Genomic DNA, 17,368 nt, shown 5'->3' with positions numbered 1-17,368 from the left:
TTCCAATAACACTGAAAAATCCATTGCGATATCAGTAACACCTTTGATACAAACCTTATGAAAAATGCAGCAGAACTAAGAAATGACTTAAGTGAAAATGTGTCACTGTAAAGGGAAGGCTGTGAAATTCTTTTTCTCTCTTCATCCAGCTCAAATTTTCAGCCAGTTGCACATGTTAATGAGTAAATGTGGAATGTATAATTTTGCCTGGGGAGTATTTTACTAACCTTAAATAAAATAATTACCAGCAGGTTTTAAATAGAATATTTTTTCTCTCATTTTACTACTAACATTGGTTCTAAGAGAATGCTAGTATTTCTTTTTATATATATAAATAAATGATTGCGCTATTAAGACAGCTATTAAAATAATTGATGGAGAACTAATCAGTCATTAAGTCGTTTGTGCTACCATAACAATAACCCGGCAGTATGAAGTAGTGCTCTTGCGGGTTAATGTTTTAGTTGAAGGTGCAAAACACCTTTGGAGCTGATTGTTGACTTACCTGCTTTTCGCAGTTTCATGTGAGGTGTTTACATCTACAAAAGACCATTTCAGTGTTGCAACTTTGAAGAATTTTAAAAGGGTTGTTTGCATGAGGACATTTTTTTTTTTTTGTGGTGGAGAAGGAATTTGTCTCAATGAGAAGGGAAGCAACATAATTTCTTGTAGGACTTGTCAAGGCTCATGCCTTTAGGAACCACTTGCTTGCCAGCATGCAGTTTCCTGACAGTCGTGTCATGGCTGCTAGCATGGCCTCATCATCCTTCATCTCCTGATGGCTGTGAACATCAGGAAACCACCTCAATTTGTTTTTTCCTATTCAGTGTACCAGGTGTCACTCACCCTAGCTTTCTTTTTTTCAAGTGCTGTGTTGTTGATGGGGATAAATTGTTTTAACTCCAGAGATTTCCTTACTGAGGAATACTCCCACCTGAGCTGGTCTCTGCAGCTTTCATGCTGAAGAGACATATCCTTTTGCTTGTCTTTTCAAGAACTACAGCTGCTGTTTTATTTTTTGCAAACGTCGTTTATTTTTCCTTTATCTAGAGACAATACAATTGGGAGAGGGTGTTTGATTCCAAGAAGCCAAAGATTGAAGAGTACAGCATACGAATGAACTGAGGTCTGAAGGAGTGCTGTTGATGAGGGTGTGCATCCAAACATTTACACTGTGCAGTGAATTACCTGTACAGTGGCTACATGCGTTTCTTCCTTCTGTGCTCCAGGAAGGTACTTTGGAGTGCAGAGCACCACGAGAGCCCCCGGGGTGCTGTAACGTAGCTGTTGTCTGCTAGACACTGGCTGCCTTCAAATTCAGCTCATCTATCATGAATCAGCTTGAAAATTGGTTGTCAACGCTATGTTAGCTGAAGCTTAATAGTGGACTGTTCCTCAGGCTAGCAAAGGTTGCAAGGTTTGAAATTATGGTTTGCAAGGACAGGCTTCTCTGTGCAGCTGCGAGAGATGTAAAATCTAACATCTTCTGTAAGCGTTCTTGTGGAACACAGACAAACTCTTCCTGAACCACATTCTGACTAGCAGTGGAAGTGCTGCATTGTGAAATTGTTTTATTGTATATAAACTGGTCCATTATCCTCCCCATCAGTAAGGAGGGGCAAGGTGGAACTGGAAGGTGCCTTTGGCTGACTGAAAGCAAGAAGGGAAGGAGTCAGAAGTGCAGGAGGTGCTCAGATAGGAACCAGACTCTGGAGACTCTGGAGAAAGGACCAACATTGGTGGAACATTGTGGTACTACATCTATGACAACTCAAAGGTGGGGAATGAGCAGTATAGTTTCCTGTGATGGAAAGCATAAAGAAAAATAGATTTAGATGTGCTATTCTTTAGGTTTTTTTACCACTCTTCATAGTATGTAGATGTGGATTTTATAATGTGGTTGCATTGCCAATTTGTACTTGTTTGAGGGTCCTGAGCTGTTGACTTGTGTTCAAATGTCTGGTTGAATGCATAAAAGAAGTAAAGGTGCCTTTGCAGTTCATTGATTATTAAACAAAAGGAAAGTAGATCAGTTAGCAATACCCCTCTCTTGCTGAAAATAAGGAAATTTTAAATAAGGGTATACAGACAATCTCTGCCGAATTAGTCAATGGGAAGATGCTGCTGCTAATGGTGAATTGATTCATGTCTTGTTTGGTCGCTCCCAGAAAATTGGTGTTTTTTGTAGTACACGTTGGTGGTCGCAAATTTCCCTGGACTTCAGGTTGTAAGAGGGTCTCCTGCAGTCTCATGAGCTGTGGTGGCCTCTTGGACATTGCCTGCGAAGTGTGGGACTTCTTCATTCCACAGTGTGAGCACAGCTATGACAGCAGTTTCTTCCTTTCTTGCTGTTCCTGCAATTGCACAGGTGTTTCTGTCAGCCTTGAACATTCCTCTGCATATCCCTTTTCTTCTGTCCCCCATCTTTTTGTCTTTGTAGCCCTATCAGCAAAACAAAGTCATCTTTGTTGCTCAGTCGTGCCTATAAAGAGCCCCTAAGTCCTGATACGTGTTTCTGGCAGAAAAGCTGGAGAGTGGCTTTGAATTTGTATTATTTCATCTGGGGAAGCAAAGGTAAAAATAAGTCTTAATTTCAAAACAATATCCATTATTTATCTGCTCTGCCATTGCATTTCATTGTTTCTCCAATATATATATATATTTTTAGAAGTTGTTCTGGGAGAGGAACTAGTGATTTTGTTTTACTTATCACCAGCCAGAATGTTTTGAGGGAGTGTGTGGATGCATGGGACGTGTACTGGCAGACAAAGCCGCTCTTCTAATTGTGCTAAACACACCTCACCAAGAGTTGCTGCTGTTTCAGGAACGAGAGAAGAATGGAATACATGTGCCAAGCACTGGGGACAGATTCATTTCATCCAATGTGATTTTTATATGTCTTGTTAGAAATGAATGGATTAGCAACTGGGCAGGGATTGCAGGTGACACGGCAAGACTTGGCATAGCAAAGAAAACCCGGGGCCACCTGGATTCTTGTAGTGAGTGAAAAAATGCAGTTTTATGACTCTCCTGGAATCAGACTGAAATGAGAATGGTAATAAACAACTTCTGTGCTAATAGCAGGGTGCCTTACTGTGCAGGTGGTTTGGAACAGAAGTGAGTGCCTTTAAGCATTGTTTTATGGTGTTACACATTTCAGGCTGAAAAATGGCCATAAGCTTTATTACTTTAATATTAACACTTTTTCATTACTCTCTCTTTCTCCCTCCTGGAAACTGCTGCATTCATCCATTATAAAGTGGCTCACACTTTTTTCTCCTCTCCTGCCATTTTTCACAGCGTGAAGAGGGAAAGGCAAGTGGGTGGCAAGAGGTACAGTTGAAGACATAACAGCATTGTAGCCCTTCCCACCTGGAATCCCATGCTGCTGCCAGCTATCACCTGCTGGAGAACCATGCAAAGCCCTCAGAGATGAGGCACTGAGCCACTCCATCACTAGTGCCTTCTTTTGACCTGTGAGAGGACTGCTGCTGTTACATAGGCTTCTCCCATTTGGGTTTTCCATCCTTGGTCTGTGCTGGTAGGGAAGGGCTTGGCAGTGTGGATGTAGATATCCAGTACCTGTGCTGAAGTAGTTCTTTCTCATTTGTGTTGTGGTAGGGCTTCAAGCTTGCTGGAATAGGGCCGTGTTTGTTTTTAAGACACCCAATTCCTGAATTCTTTTTTCTACTCTAAATATGTCAAGTTAAGTTTATCTCAGTGCCAGTACCAACTGTAACTAGAGTTAAATTTTCCCTATCATTGCCTCTGCTTGGTTCTCACTTTTTAAAAAGCCTTAGGAAAATAAATCGTGCCCTGCATGTCTTTAAATTTCATTATCACGACCTAACTTAATTTACTATAAATTATTTCTCCCTGAGTTTCTTCACCTGTGAACTTGCAGCCCCCAGTGTCTTGCTCATTGGATCATTGCCCAGCTAATCAGGATTTTTTTTCTTCACAACCCTTGCTTTTTGTATCAGCTAGCTTTGCCAAAGTCAACTTGGCTGTATAAACTCTGTGGGGACACACAGAAAGCTGATATATTCTTGTCTTTAACATAAGAGTTTTATTGAACTGAGTTTGACTCTCTTCCTGTCGTGCTCTAGTAACTGCTAATAAAGACCTCTCCTCCCTAGAAAATAAGTGACTTCTGTGCTTTGTTCTCATCTTGGAGGCAGCCATTGCAGTGCTTTCTTCTGACTCTTTCTTTCTTGTCTTTGTTCCTGGGAAGAATGACTGACTGAGTGGCAAATCTCTGCTCACTCAGTATTGAGCAGCCGTGTCTTGGTTTTGTTTCTTAGCACAGTTAGTTTTCAAGTCCGATAAAATCTGGTGTTTATTTCCACTGAGAAATGCCAATCCATTTTCTCTTTAGAGCTCTTCCTATTATTTAGCAATTGTTGATAAACAACTTTTATTTCAGCCCCCTAAACACTGAAGGCTCACCTCTCACCAAGCCACTGGGTTGCAGCCAGGCTCAATACTTTGCTGAGTAAGGGTCAGAGAACCCTTAGAGGATTTCAGCCTGCCGTGTCAAGCTGTAATATCAACTTCCTATGATCATACATCCTCAGAAGAGAATCGTAGACTGCAAATTTTTTATGACTTTACAAAAGTACTACATGGTTTTAAAAAATAAAAGAATTCTACCTGACTTCTTGGGAAGCCTTGGGTCAGTCATTTTGGATGGAAGACATTCTGACTGTTGCTTAGGTGGAACACATGTAATCTGTACAGTCCTTTAGTGGCAGCTGAGTCTCTAAGGTAACTCACCAGCACATTACAAAAATAACCAATGTTCTTATTCTCATCTGGAGACAGGCGTTAGCAATCACATGTTTCTGATGAGCAGCATAACAGAATCATAGCTTTTTTTTTTTTTTTAATCTTTCTAATTCTTGCTTATTGCCTAGGTCTTAGTGGAGCAGACATATCAGCTAGATGAATTTCTTGATGGAAAAGTGTGTTCAGCTATTACAGTGAGTGCGGGTGGAAGTGAGTTTTCTGGGTGAGGTCTCTGTTGAAGGCATGCTGTTACCACCTAGTGTGGGATGGTACAAGTACACCTGGTGCAAGAGGTACTGCCTTGTGCACATGGCCGTCTCCTCAGTTTGATCATGCTCAGGTCTGACCTAAATTACTGGGCTCAATATGGAGTTTACTGGTAAAACAGCACGTCATAAGATAGGCAGGGGGTCAGATTAGATGATCTAATGGTTCCATCTGGCCTTAAACTCTTAATTAGGGAAATGCTGCCAGCACAAATGGCATTGAAGCTTTCCACTGCTAGATTTTACTTGCCTGGGAGATCCTTAGCTGAAATGCAGCTGTGGAGGTTGTGCGTGAACTGGCCTTTTCCTTGGCTCTAATGCTGACAGCAGAGCTAAAAGCTCTGGGTCCTGATGAGAAGCTGCTAGCTTTGCTTTCACAGAAATGCAAAAGCTCCATTTCTAACCCTTTCAGACTGTTGCATGTTCAGCTTGTACAACTGTAATGATAGTTAAATATAGGAATCTATTATTAGTCTGGTACTATTGCATACGTCGAAAGAAAATAGATATGCTCCTCTGACAAGCTGATGAAAAAGAAATGATAGTTATTTGAAGCTGTTAGTGGATTAAACTATTAAAAGTGAGGATGTGGTTTTGGTGGTGGGTGGTTTGATATGGCAGAGGTTTATGATACTTTGCTTGATATCTTTAGTGCAGAAACATGAAGTATATATTTGTGCATTGCTGCAGATGTGCTCTTTGCTCTCCCAGCTTTGCAAGTCAGTAGTGTGCCAGCTGAATAACCACTGACCCAGCAAAACCAGCATCACTGATCAAACTGTTTCTTCAGCAAGCCCAAATGGCTTGTAATCAACTCAGTATGTCACTTGATTCCAGAAGGTCATTTCAATGCCATCTCAAAGCTGCCTAATTGTTTATTGATAGTAATTATTCCATACTTACACTCTCTTTCACAATTCTCTGAAATTCATTGAACTTAACTTCTTTACTTTTGATGGTAAGACGTTGTGGTATTGCAGTATTTAAGCTTCACTTGAAGAATTTGTAATTGGGAATTTCAAACACTATAGGATTTCTCAATATAAAAATGCTACACTTTTTTTTTTTAATGAGATTATCTACTTTTGAATGCCTCATAGAGGTCCTGTTATTATACACCCAGTGTATTTCAAAGCACAAGGAGCTGAATAAATAGTTACTGTGGTGCTCTCCTAAAGAACTGTTCCCTACAGTAATTTTAGCTTGTGGTTTCTTACCCCTGCTTCCAGATTATTTTCGTTCAGAATAATTGCTCTGGAAGTACATTTCTTTTATTTGTAGCCTCATCTTGGGGATGTTAATCTTATTGCTTCATTTTAGTAGTAGCTTCTACTGGTTTCTTTCCTTTCAAATTCCTAGTGCCATGGATTATTGCTCTGTATTCTTGACACAAGGGCAGTTGTGCATGGAAAGAAACAGCCTTCGTTTCCTGTGGTTTAACACATTAAGCTAACATAGAATCTCAGTTAGCAACAAAAATACGTGAAAGTGGATCCTAAACTATCTTTGTGGCACTGTCGCTGCTCACATCTCTATTTCTTTTTGAGGTGCCTTACCCTAGATGTGGTTTCATGTGCAGTGACCCTTAGCAGTTCCCAGGGACCTGTTCTTTGGCAAAGAGAAGCAACTTTTAGTCATGCTCTGCTTCATTCTCGTCCTCCCTTCACCGTCTTATTTTGAAGTCTGTAACACATCTTATTTCTTCTAGAGCTCCCCAGTGCTTGGGTATCAGCAGCCAGCAGCTGTCTTGCTGGCTGCTTCGTGCAACTGTTGTCAACTTTACAGAGCTGCTAGCGTGTTCTTTGCTGAATGGTCCCTTCAGGTTTGCAGGCTTATTTCTGCCTTGCTGACTTTATTATCAGCCCAGTTTCCCCAGCCTAATTACAGCTTCTCTCTTCCCACTGTCTGGTAAACTGCATGAATGTTTGGATGAACCTCTAAATGAACCTGAAGATAACAGTTTACAGAAAACAAATAAGTACCCCTAAAAGTAAAAGAAGAGTGTCTAGACAGTCTGAATCTTGCTTATCTTTGCAAGATGGTACCTTGAAGGCCTGTAAGTTTCTGATAACACTTCTTTGTTACACTGTGCAAAATAAGAATGAGATTTTCATTTGGACAAGGACACCATCTGCAGTCACCAGATGCAGTTATCAAGATTAAATTGCAAGAGTTGTCACTGATTATGCTGGTAATCATTGAGGTGATCAGTGTAATTATCATGAGATCAAGACATTTTCTCTGATATGGTACTGTGGAATTGAGTTGAAGGAGCATCCATCATGAGCTACTGGGTAAGGTCAGAACATGGCACTTTTTTTTTCCTCTTGTATCATGTTCTTTTATAAGATCGAATAAAATAGATCAGCAAATACTGTGAAATTGACCGTCTGTTTTGAAAACATTTGCCATTGGATTCTAACAGTTTTGTTGAAAGCCTCCTTCGCTGCCTGTCCATGAAAAGCACCTGTCCATTTAGTTCATACCCATGCTTTAGAACAGCCTTGATTCTGAGTCTTCTTACCTGCAGAAGATGAAATGTTTATATTTCATGTTATTTTAACCCTTCCAAATATTTTTTCCTACTTTAAATCATCTGGAGTTTTGGCTTACCTACTTCTGGAACATCTTTTTTTGCTGGAACAGAATATTTTTAATGATGTCACAGAAAATGTGACTAAGAGTGGATAGAATATGATCTCAAATGCTAAACAATGGTTTTGAATATAATGCACAAGAATAATTAATCTAGAAGCAACTTATATGGCTTTGGAGAACACATCAGATAATCATTTGTCTGTGCTGGAGCATTTCTGTTAATCATCTGTAATACTGTTCTTCATGTACTGATGCAGTGGTAAAACAAATCCATTCTGCAGAAGTGTTTGCTGAAGAGTAAGTAGCCTGTATTGAGCCTTTTTCATTCTTCTGTAGATTATCAAGCTGATTTCTTGCAAATACAAAGATGAATGATGTTCAGCGTTGACGATATTCAGTTTATGTTTTATACTTTTTATTTTTCACTCACTTCATGTTGCCACTGGGAGCGTATGTAATGTTTTCGTTCCTTTTTCAAATGGCATAGATATGCAGTCAGAATGTTGTTCATACTTCCCAGCATTTTTTTGTTAGGGAGGGGATGAGAGTTTTTGTAGTCTAAATCATCTGAAGACGACACAGGTGAAAACTGAGAAAAGTGGGCAGCATTAAGCGTTAAAGCAAGGGGTGGTGACAGTGGAAGAGTAAAACTCTATTCAGTCTTTGTTAGGGATAAGAACATCCCTGACAGCTGTTCCTTTAATTTCCATCAAGCGTATCAAATTCAATTCCAGGAATATGTTGCCACAGAAAACTTTCAGAAGAAAAGCATCATAAGGAAGATAGGAGATAATTGCTAATATTTTTCTTCTGTCACTGATCTGTTCTTATATCTGCTAAGCTTCACATCATTATTTATCGTCAGAGAGTTATAAAATAATTTTTGACTTGAGATGAAAAGGGAGAAAAGTCAAATACATTTTTACCATGAACACAACCCATCAATCTTAAAATGCTGATTCATTTGCCCACACAGTATAATTAAGTAAGCTGTTAATCTATAATAAAGAGTAATAGATTTGGTGATCTCACAATCTGAAAGTAATTATAGCTTAAAATGTTCTTTTGGCTTACCTTAACCATTTTATCATTCTGTAATTGTTAAGGGAGTGTATTCAGAGCTGTAAGATCTATAAACTTGCACTTATGCTATTTGCTCCTGCCACTAGAAACATCTTGCCACGAGCAGCTGTTAGAAAGATGTCTATTATGGAAGATTTTGGGAACAAAATATTGATGTGCATTCCAAGCACTGTCTTGATAGAGAATATTATAGTTTGAGTACATTTGGTGTTTCATTAGATAATGAATCCATTATGTAATTGAAGTTCAGGCTCACACTGATTAATCATGACATTTCAATTATTCACTGAATCAGTGATCTTTTGCACCCCCTTTCCCCACCTCATTTGCTGTTGGCTTCTATTCATTTTTCTATTACTGCTTTAGGATTTCACTGTGGCATGCTCTGAGATCCTGAAAGTCTTCCCCTGCCAGAGACATTCTTTGGGAAATCTAGATCACCTGGCACCTTGCAGGCAGCTCTTGGCATCTCTCTGGTTTGCTGCTGTTCTGTGGCTTCTGCTCAGCTCCAGCTCACAGTTATCCTTGCTTTCCAGCTCTGCACTTAGAGTAGCCAGGCAGGATGTCCATCAATGTGCACAAATCCTGGTGGTAAATATCTTTGGTTTCAGTAAAATTGGGTAAATTGGGTCCTAAGTTCTTCTGCAAACTAGACTGCTTGGATGGGGGAATTACCTCTGAGTCTTAACCTGCAGCCTCCAGCTTATGGCTGTCTTGTTAATACTAATTGCAAGATAATATTTTTAGATATAAGCTAGCATATGTCTGTATTAATTGGTGAAAACACAATAAAAAGACGTAAAGTACAGCTATCTTTAGCTGTGGACAGTAAGGCTGGTTTGTGCCTGTGCTGTAACAAACACACTGGTGTCACAGGAAGATGAGTTGAAAGAAAACAATTCATTAAAAAGAGAATTTGTTTTGTCAGAGGGTAGTTTGATAAACCTGATTTAAAGCAAAGGTATTTGATATGGCAAAGTGAAGTCCCATTTTAATAGAGAAGTAAGAGACTAGACTTATCAATGAGCATGTCTTTTCTGAACATCAAGACAGTGTCTTCAAGAAAATTGTAATAATAGTGTCAGATATTTCAAACCTATAAAATATCTCAGTAATGGACTGGAAGTCAGATAAAACAGTGATCTTGTTACAGTGTTCCCTTTTAATGGATTTTTAGTTGTAAAATTTTAATATTTATTCAAAGTTCTAGTTTACTTTGACGGATAACTAAGAAAAGAGGTCTGTAGAAAAGGCTTGTCTAGTTCATAATTCTTCCACGCTGTTCTTTCTGGAGCTCAGAAGTGACAGATCAAACAGATTGAATGCAATCATTACGCAGCCGATGGGCCACCCCCTGGGGTTGGTCTGCTGGCTTCTGTCTTTTTCCTCTTCCCATTCTTACTTGCTGGTTTAAGCATATAAACACCAACAGCAAGAAATTCCTCTATAATCTTGTCACCTTCAGTAGTAACAACTACAAGCTAGCCCCAGATACTGAGCATATCTCGTTAGCACTGACCTGGGTGACATTGCTGAGATGAGAGATGCAACATTTTTCATCAGGGAATCCAGTTTTGAAGACAAGAGGAGAGATCAGTCTAGCATATTACTTACTGTGAATTTCCTTCACAGTCAGATGTGTGTGCCATTTAACCTTCTTGGCACAGAACTAAGATGGTGCAAATTGCTCAAATGCCAAAGAAGGCATAATTTAGCTTATGGAATACACGCAGATAATCATGCCTGAGATAGAACTCTCTCTTGGCGTAAGAGATCAGCAGTGAAAACCGTTTGTAGCCAGACTTTTTGACCCCAGAAGCCACATAAAAAACTGTGAGCATAAAAAACTATGCTCTACCTTTCATACTATGCTCCCAGAGTTGACTCCACAAGTTTGCCTTGCTCCTTTGCCCTCCCTGTCTTCCCACAGAACCCAGTACTGTGGTAGCTGACCTTAGCATCACTCGTGTTTTTGTTTGCAGTCCCTTTTCTCACATGAGGCACTTTGCATGCTTCTGCCTTTTGTTCTTCTTTTGTAACTCATTTTGTGTCATACCCTTGTCCTGTCATACCTTTGTGGTCATGTGCAGTCTCTGGAGAGACTGCACCCAGAGGATAAAAACTTATTGTATAACTGGGATGGTATTTGCCCATTGGCAGGGCTGCACTCTCTTGTTCTTGGGTTATGACTCCAAGGGGCAGGTGCAGCTAACTGTCCCAATCAGTTATCAGTCAAATAGATGTGATGAGCCATCTTAAAGCAATATAAATGATGTCTTATTGTGCCTTTTGTTGTCTTAGTACTGTCATAAACAAAAACTCTTAGTCTGTTTCAGTGTCACTTTTATGCTGTTCTCTGTGATGTTTATAGGATTTCCTAAATCTTGCTCTGAAGACACAGTGGCATAAATTATATTTAAAGTAATCTTGTCATGGTCTTTCTGTATGACTTGGCTAAGTTTTCAGGCCCTTATTTCCAGATGGGTAGCTAGCAGCACTAATGTTTCTTTACCTCGCTGAATTTTATGTAGAGAGAAGTTATTAATTAAATACTTGAATTAGTAATATTGTAGATGCTAAGCACTCAGATGCCAAGATATGTTTATACACTTTGCTTGTCTGAAAGGCAGACATCTGCAAGAACCTGACACCTGGAGTTTTGGTTGAACACTCACTGTGTATTAAAATCAAATGTATACATCTTGAAATCCTCAAGGAAAGCATTTTCGCACGTTGCTGGGTGGTTGTACAGAATGGTCATGGGGGAGCATAAAAAAAACCAGTTAAAATGTCAAGGCTGTAAAAAGTTCTTTTGTGTCATTTGCACTCTGAAGTTTTATTGCCCTGCAGTATTTGACTTATACGGTAGGTTTTCTATGTGTCTACTTGTATTTTAGAAGTGTACACAAAATATCTTTCTATGCCATGCTGTTATCTGTCCTTGAGCATTGCTGTCATTTTTCCTATGCCTTTGTTTACTTGATAATTATTTACAGATTTCCAACTAACTCATATGTTTGTTGTAATTCTATGTTTTCCATCTATTTTTCTGTAGACTTTAATTTTCCTGTAGACTTTAATTTTCCTGTCTGCTGCGTGTCTCCTGTCTTTATTCCAATCTCCATTACCTTCTTCTTTATTTAATGCATTCTAGGCTGAGAAAATCTGGTAGATGCTCCAGAAGTCAAAAATCTTCCTTTCGGCGTTGCTAAAGGTCAGATCCTAGTTCTCTTTTCTCTTGTTGCAGTTGGTAGGATGCCTGAAAGTAAAGGATGTGTTTGGTATGGATTTGTTAGTGGATTTCAAACCACAGATATGGAATAAGATATTCTGATTATGGAAGTTTTGAAAGCTCTGCTTTCCTTGACTGATGCTCAGTCTCATTGGATTGTTTCCAGTTAATTTACTGAGAATTTGCTGAGCTTTATTCTTGCTCAGTGAAGTTTTTGTTGACTGGATTGTTAATTACGGGTTTAAACTTGTATTTGTTCTTTTTAACAACTTAAAACAGTGGGAGTTTTTCTCCCTCTTTACCCATTTAGTCAGTATTCTCTTATGAAGAGGCATTGCTTCATTAAACATTTTCCTTCTCAGTCTGTAATGATCCTACTCCTTCCACTCTAAACACATTAATATGTTAAAGAAAAAGAGCTTAACTTGTCTTCATTGGGCTGAAGGCATCACACATTTTCTTTGGTGCATAAGGGATCTTTGACACTTACACTTGCTGTGGAGGTCTTAGCAGGATCTGTGGTGTAATTTAGGTTGGTGCATGAATGTTTTCCCACACTTGTATAATATTAATGAACACTGTTATGGAGAAAAGCTGAAATCTGGTAGCATTAGCAGAGATGTTAGCGTCACATTTCTCATGTGTGGCTATCCAGGGACTAATAGTAATCAAAGTCTTCAAAGTTCATAAAGCTAATACTGATAGATTTATAACTATGTCACTGATTCTATCTTATGCTAACAGAGGTGCTGGTATAGATACAGAGAGATATAGAGTGTTAAAACACTATCTTTTGATTGATTTTTTTTTTCATCGGGGTTCTGGTAGTCTTTTGATATGATGCATAATCACAGAATCACAGAATCACCAAGGTTGGAAAAGACTTACAAGATCATCCAGTCCAACCATCCACCTATCACCAATAGTTCTGACTAACCCATATCCCTCAACACAAAATCCAAACATTCCTTGAACTCCTCCAGGGTCGGTGACTCCACCACCTCCCTGGGCAGCCCGTTCCAGTGCCTGACCACTCTTTCAGAAAAGTAGTAATCCTCACAGTTTGGTGAAAACAGCAGGACTTTTATGCATCTGCAGAATTAAACATCTAAGATAACTGCATCTCTTTGCTCTTTTACCTCATTCTATGCTGGCAGTAGGACTCCAGCATCACTGGTGGAAAGCCACTGTGTACAAGCAGTAGGTGATGAGGTGATGCCTACTACTTCTGTGATGGTGAGTTGGACCACTCTTCTACTCTCTTGGTGCAGCACGGTAGTGAGACCCGTAAACACGAAAGGAAAAGAAAATAGATGGCTGTTTTCCTTGGGGACAGCCCTTCTTGCTGCGGCAGCCCTGGCTGTGGGAGGGTGAAGCAGATTGCCAGCACTGTGTTGCCAGAGCGAACTGCCGCCGCCTCCGGCTTGGCCTCCAAATGGGCTGCACATTTTAGCAAGTACTTAGCACTTTTGGGCAGGCTGGGAAGAAACAACTTCTGTAGCTTGTCTCCTTCAGTAACAGATTTCCGTCTGATCTGAATTTGTGACCAAAGGGAGAAATGGCACCCAGTGCAGTGGTCTTCTTTCTTGTGACGCCTGTTTCGTAAGGGCTGTGCAGGGCTCTCTGCTGACTGTGGAGATGCTGTATCACCTCCCTTTCTGCTTCATGTTCAGCTTACTTCCTTTTGTAATGTTTTTACATTGATAGGGTTAACTCTGCAAGAGAAATTGCTAACTTCCTTTCTGCTTAAGAAAAGAAAGAAATTTCAGGGTAGGGGACCTTCATGCTACAGAGCCCAAGCATAAGCTTTCTGTTTATCTTCTTGGGCAATCTCTCTCTTGATCAGTAAATAAACTGACAAGTAGTGATACAGGAAGTTGCAATGAAAGGTGGGATTTTTCCATTCCCAAGCCGTAGAAATGAAGTAGCCACACATAATATACATACTCATAAGATGTTTTTTCCTGTAGGGTTACTGACATTCTGACAGTCATCAAGAAGGGATAAATAAAAATTGAACTGTAGGTTTGAAGTACTCTGTGACACATTTAATCCGTATTACTGTGATGTGCCAGAACTGCAGTTAGTATGTGAATTCTGCAAGCAAATATGATTGCAGTACAATTTCTTCTTTTTCCCATAGAATTGCACACATCCTCCCTGCAGGGATTTTGTTGTTCAGTGGACTACACTGTGTGCTGGAAAAAAAAATTCATTTATATGTAAATACAACCTGAATGCTGCAAATATCCAAGCTGCTACAAAGACAGAGGGGGCATGTGCATGAAAACAAATGGACCTGTTGTGGTTAGAAATTTGTAGTTTGCCATAATAGGGGAAAAAATAAATGAGGTTGTCTTTGAAACCTTATAGGTCAGCATTTCAGACTTCTGTATTTGTGTTCCAATTAAAGAAGAAAATAGAAAAGCTTCTGGATATTTACTATTTTTAAGCCAGCTTGCAAGGGGAGAAGAAACAATATTTTTCATGTGTTCTATTAGCAAATTACATGCCATGAATAACTTTTTTTGTTTGGCTTGCACATAGTTGTGTGTGAGGTTTATTTAATGTGGGGAGGCTGAGAGTTTTTGGCAAGTGCTGCATTTCTTTCTTTCTTTCTATCTTAAATGTAAAGAAAATTCTCAAGAAACTAGTGGTGTAAGTGATTTCTGTGGGTCTCAACACTAGCTCACAAAATACTGAGAGGTACAGGAAATGAGAATAAAGCAAGAAAGAAATGGGCAGACAGCAGGGACATGATGAATGTGGTGTCTTCCAATATTATTTGGTTTACTGATTTGTTGATGATATTGTTACGGATATAGTTAAAATATTTCCCTGCTGTGATACTTTGATTTGGACCAAAAATAACATAAATTGTTTTGAGATAAATTCACATTAACCACCACTGTTGCCTCACTTACCTGTCACTGTTTCTGGAGATCCAAATCCTAACTCCTGCTAATGCATCTCCTACATTAGCAAGGGAAAATGTGATTTATTTTTATGGATATTTTAGAAAGGTCTAGTTTAAAAAAAACAACAAAAAAACAAAAACAGTGCCTCCTCTAAAACGTATTAAAGCCTAAACCAGTGCAATTTGGACTAAGTGTAGTCTATCCTCCTAAAAACGTCCCTGGGATTTATGTACTAAACTCATTTTAATGCTAGTAGGAGGTACTTGAATAAATACTGTGTTGCACTGATAGGACAATAGATCATTTAGCTAGTGTTGTGGTGTTGCCTTTCACTTTCACTTCATTTTATTTCTTTTTTTAAAAAAAGTTGGGATTGGAGTTTATGGTATAAGGAACTTTTCTTCCTCTTTGCAGGTGTGTTTTTAAGAAGAGTATTGACCATGAGGAAGTCCACATGTTAGTCAATTTTTACTAATCCCACCGAAGAAAATGAAGCCGCACTTCAGCTTTGCCGATCCTTTTCCCACCACCGTTGGCTGAATGAGAAATGGTCGTGTGATTATGCTGACACCCCAGCATGCATTTGGTAGACCTGTGGTTAACTCGTTCCCTCTCCATGTGTCTACTCTTACAAAGTTTTGTCCTCATGATACTGTGCTTTCATTCTGCCAGTATGTGCCCAAAAGGCTGCCTCTGTTCTCACTCCGGAGGTTTAAATGTCAGCTGTAGCAATGCAAACCTCAAGGAGATACCCAGAGATCTTCCACCAGAAACAGTCTTACTTTATTTGGACTCCAATCAGATAACATCTATCCCCAATGAAATTTTTAAGGATTTGCACCAACTGAGAGTCCTCAATTTATCAAAAAACGGGATTGAATTTATAGATGAACATGCCTTTAAAGGGGTGGCAGAAACTTTGCAGACTCTGGATTTGTCCGACAACAGGATTCAAAGTGTGCACAAAAACGCTTTCAACAACTTAAAAGCCAGAGCCAGGATTGCAAACAACCCGTGGCACTGCGACTGCACACTGCAGCAGGTATTGAGGAGTATGGCCGTCAACCATGAGACGGCCAACAATGTCATCTGCAAGACCTCTGTGCTGGATGAACACGCTGGGAGACCCTTCCTCAATGCTGCCAATGATGCTGACCTCTGTAACCTTCCCAAAAAGACTACCGATTACGCCATGCTGGTCACTATGTTTGGCTGGTTCACCATGGTGATCTCATACGTGGTTTATTACGTCCGGCAAAATCAGGAGGATGCAAGGAGGCACCTTGAATACTTGAAATCCCTGCCAAGCAGGCAAAAGAAACCAGATGAAGCCGATGACATTAGCACTGTGGTATAGTATTCCGAATGCAATGACTGCCTTTGCGATGGAAACTAGATTCGGATGACACCAACACCAGAGGTTTACTTCTAACATTCATTGTAAACATTAAGACTTTTTTTTCCCGTTTAACTGAATTACGCCACTGTTGAGCTTTCTAACGGAGAGTTTTGTCTGGGCGGTATACTCTAATTGTTTCTCTGGTATTCTAAAGCAAGTGAATTAATATGTAAACCTTAGTTTAGACCCATTCCACTATTTAATAATGAAATTTATTTTTTTAATTTAAAAAAACAAATAAAAGCGTAAATTTGAACCATGTAAAACAGAGTTATTTATTGATCAGAAACCTGTCTGGTGCCAGGGCACTTTGGGAAATGATCAGTACTTGTGAGGTGGAGAATGAGAGCCATGATGAAATGGGCTATGAGAGGTACAGAGCAGAGAGTTCCCAAAAGGCACTTCTCTCCCCAGGGCACAACATGAAGAGCTGGTGTATGGCAACTGATTTTTGGGATTGCTCCTCACGATGGGAGAGGGACACAATATGGGGATAGCAGAGTGCTCTGAGTTCAGGAGAAAGGCATGGAAAATTGTGTAGGAACCTGGAGGGTGTTTTAGCGGTGCTGAGGAGAAACCAAGATGAAGGAGCAACATTTGAGGATACCAATGAGAGGTAAGCGGGGAAACGGGGACAGTTTTCATCATACACCCACAAGCTTCAAGTGGGTGTCCTGAGGACTGGAGAAGACAGCAAGATGGCAAAAGCAAACTTAGTCATACTGTTCAAACTGAAGGACCAACAATGATGGGAAAAAAATAAATTAGTTTTTAAAATCTGTATATGGCCTCGTACCTCTAAGTGGCATCATCTTTTTAAGAGGCTGAACAAAGGAAATGAAGATGTAGGCTGAGCACGTTCTGTTGTGTGTTAGACAAAATATTTTTATATTATCTTATGGATTAATGCTTAGCAAAGTATTAAACTAATGTTAACTCAGCCTTGAGTATAAAATGGTTATTTTGTAGCCCTGCTGTCTTTAGGAATATGATAGTTTTCTTTTTTTCAGAGATGAAGGGAACAAATTCACAATGTTTCTCTTGTTCTTTATCAACATAATGAAATGATGTTTATTTCTCAGTC

General features: G+C 39.5%; 1 protein-coding gene across 2 annotated transcripts in view; it reads left to right on the top strand.

Moving 5' to 3' along the window:
• The window catches only part of LRRC3B (leucine rich repeat containing 3B), a 44,735-nt gene extending 27,692 nt beyond the window's left edge, over nt 1–17,043 (top strand). For both annotated transcript variants that reach the window (XM_031590023.2, XM_090142540.1), the window contains exon 2: nt 15,300–17,043. In XM_031590023.2, the coding sequence (XP_031445883.1) occupies nt 15,463–16,242 (780 nt within the window). In that variant the 5' untranslated portion in view covers nt 15,300–15,462 and the 3' untranslated portion in view covers nt 16,243–17,043. The remainder of the gene's footprint in view (nt 1–15,299) is intronic.
• Nucleotides 17,044–17,368: the final 325 nt, after the last annotated feature.

The sequence above is a fragment of the Phasianus colchicus genome, chromosome 6, assembly GCF_987193195.1.
Source record: "Phasianus colchicus chromosome 6, bPhaCol1.hap1.1, whole genome shotgun sequence".
Taxonomy (NCBI): domain Eukaryota; kingdom Metazoa; phylum Chordata; class Aves; order Galliformes; family Phasianidae; genus Phasianus; species Phasianus colchicus.
The sequence above is the reverse complement of the archived record's forward strand: the minus strand, read 5'-3'. Positions and strand labels throughout refer to the sequence as shown.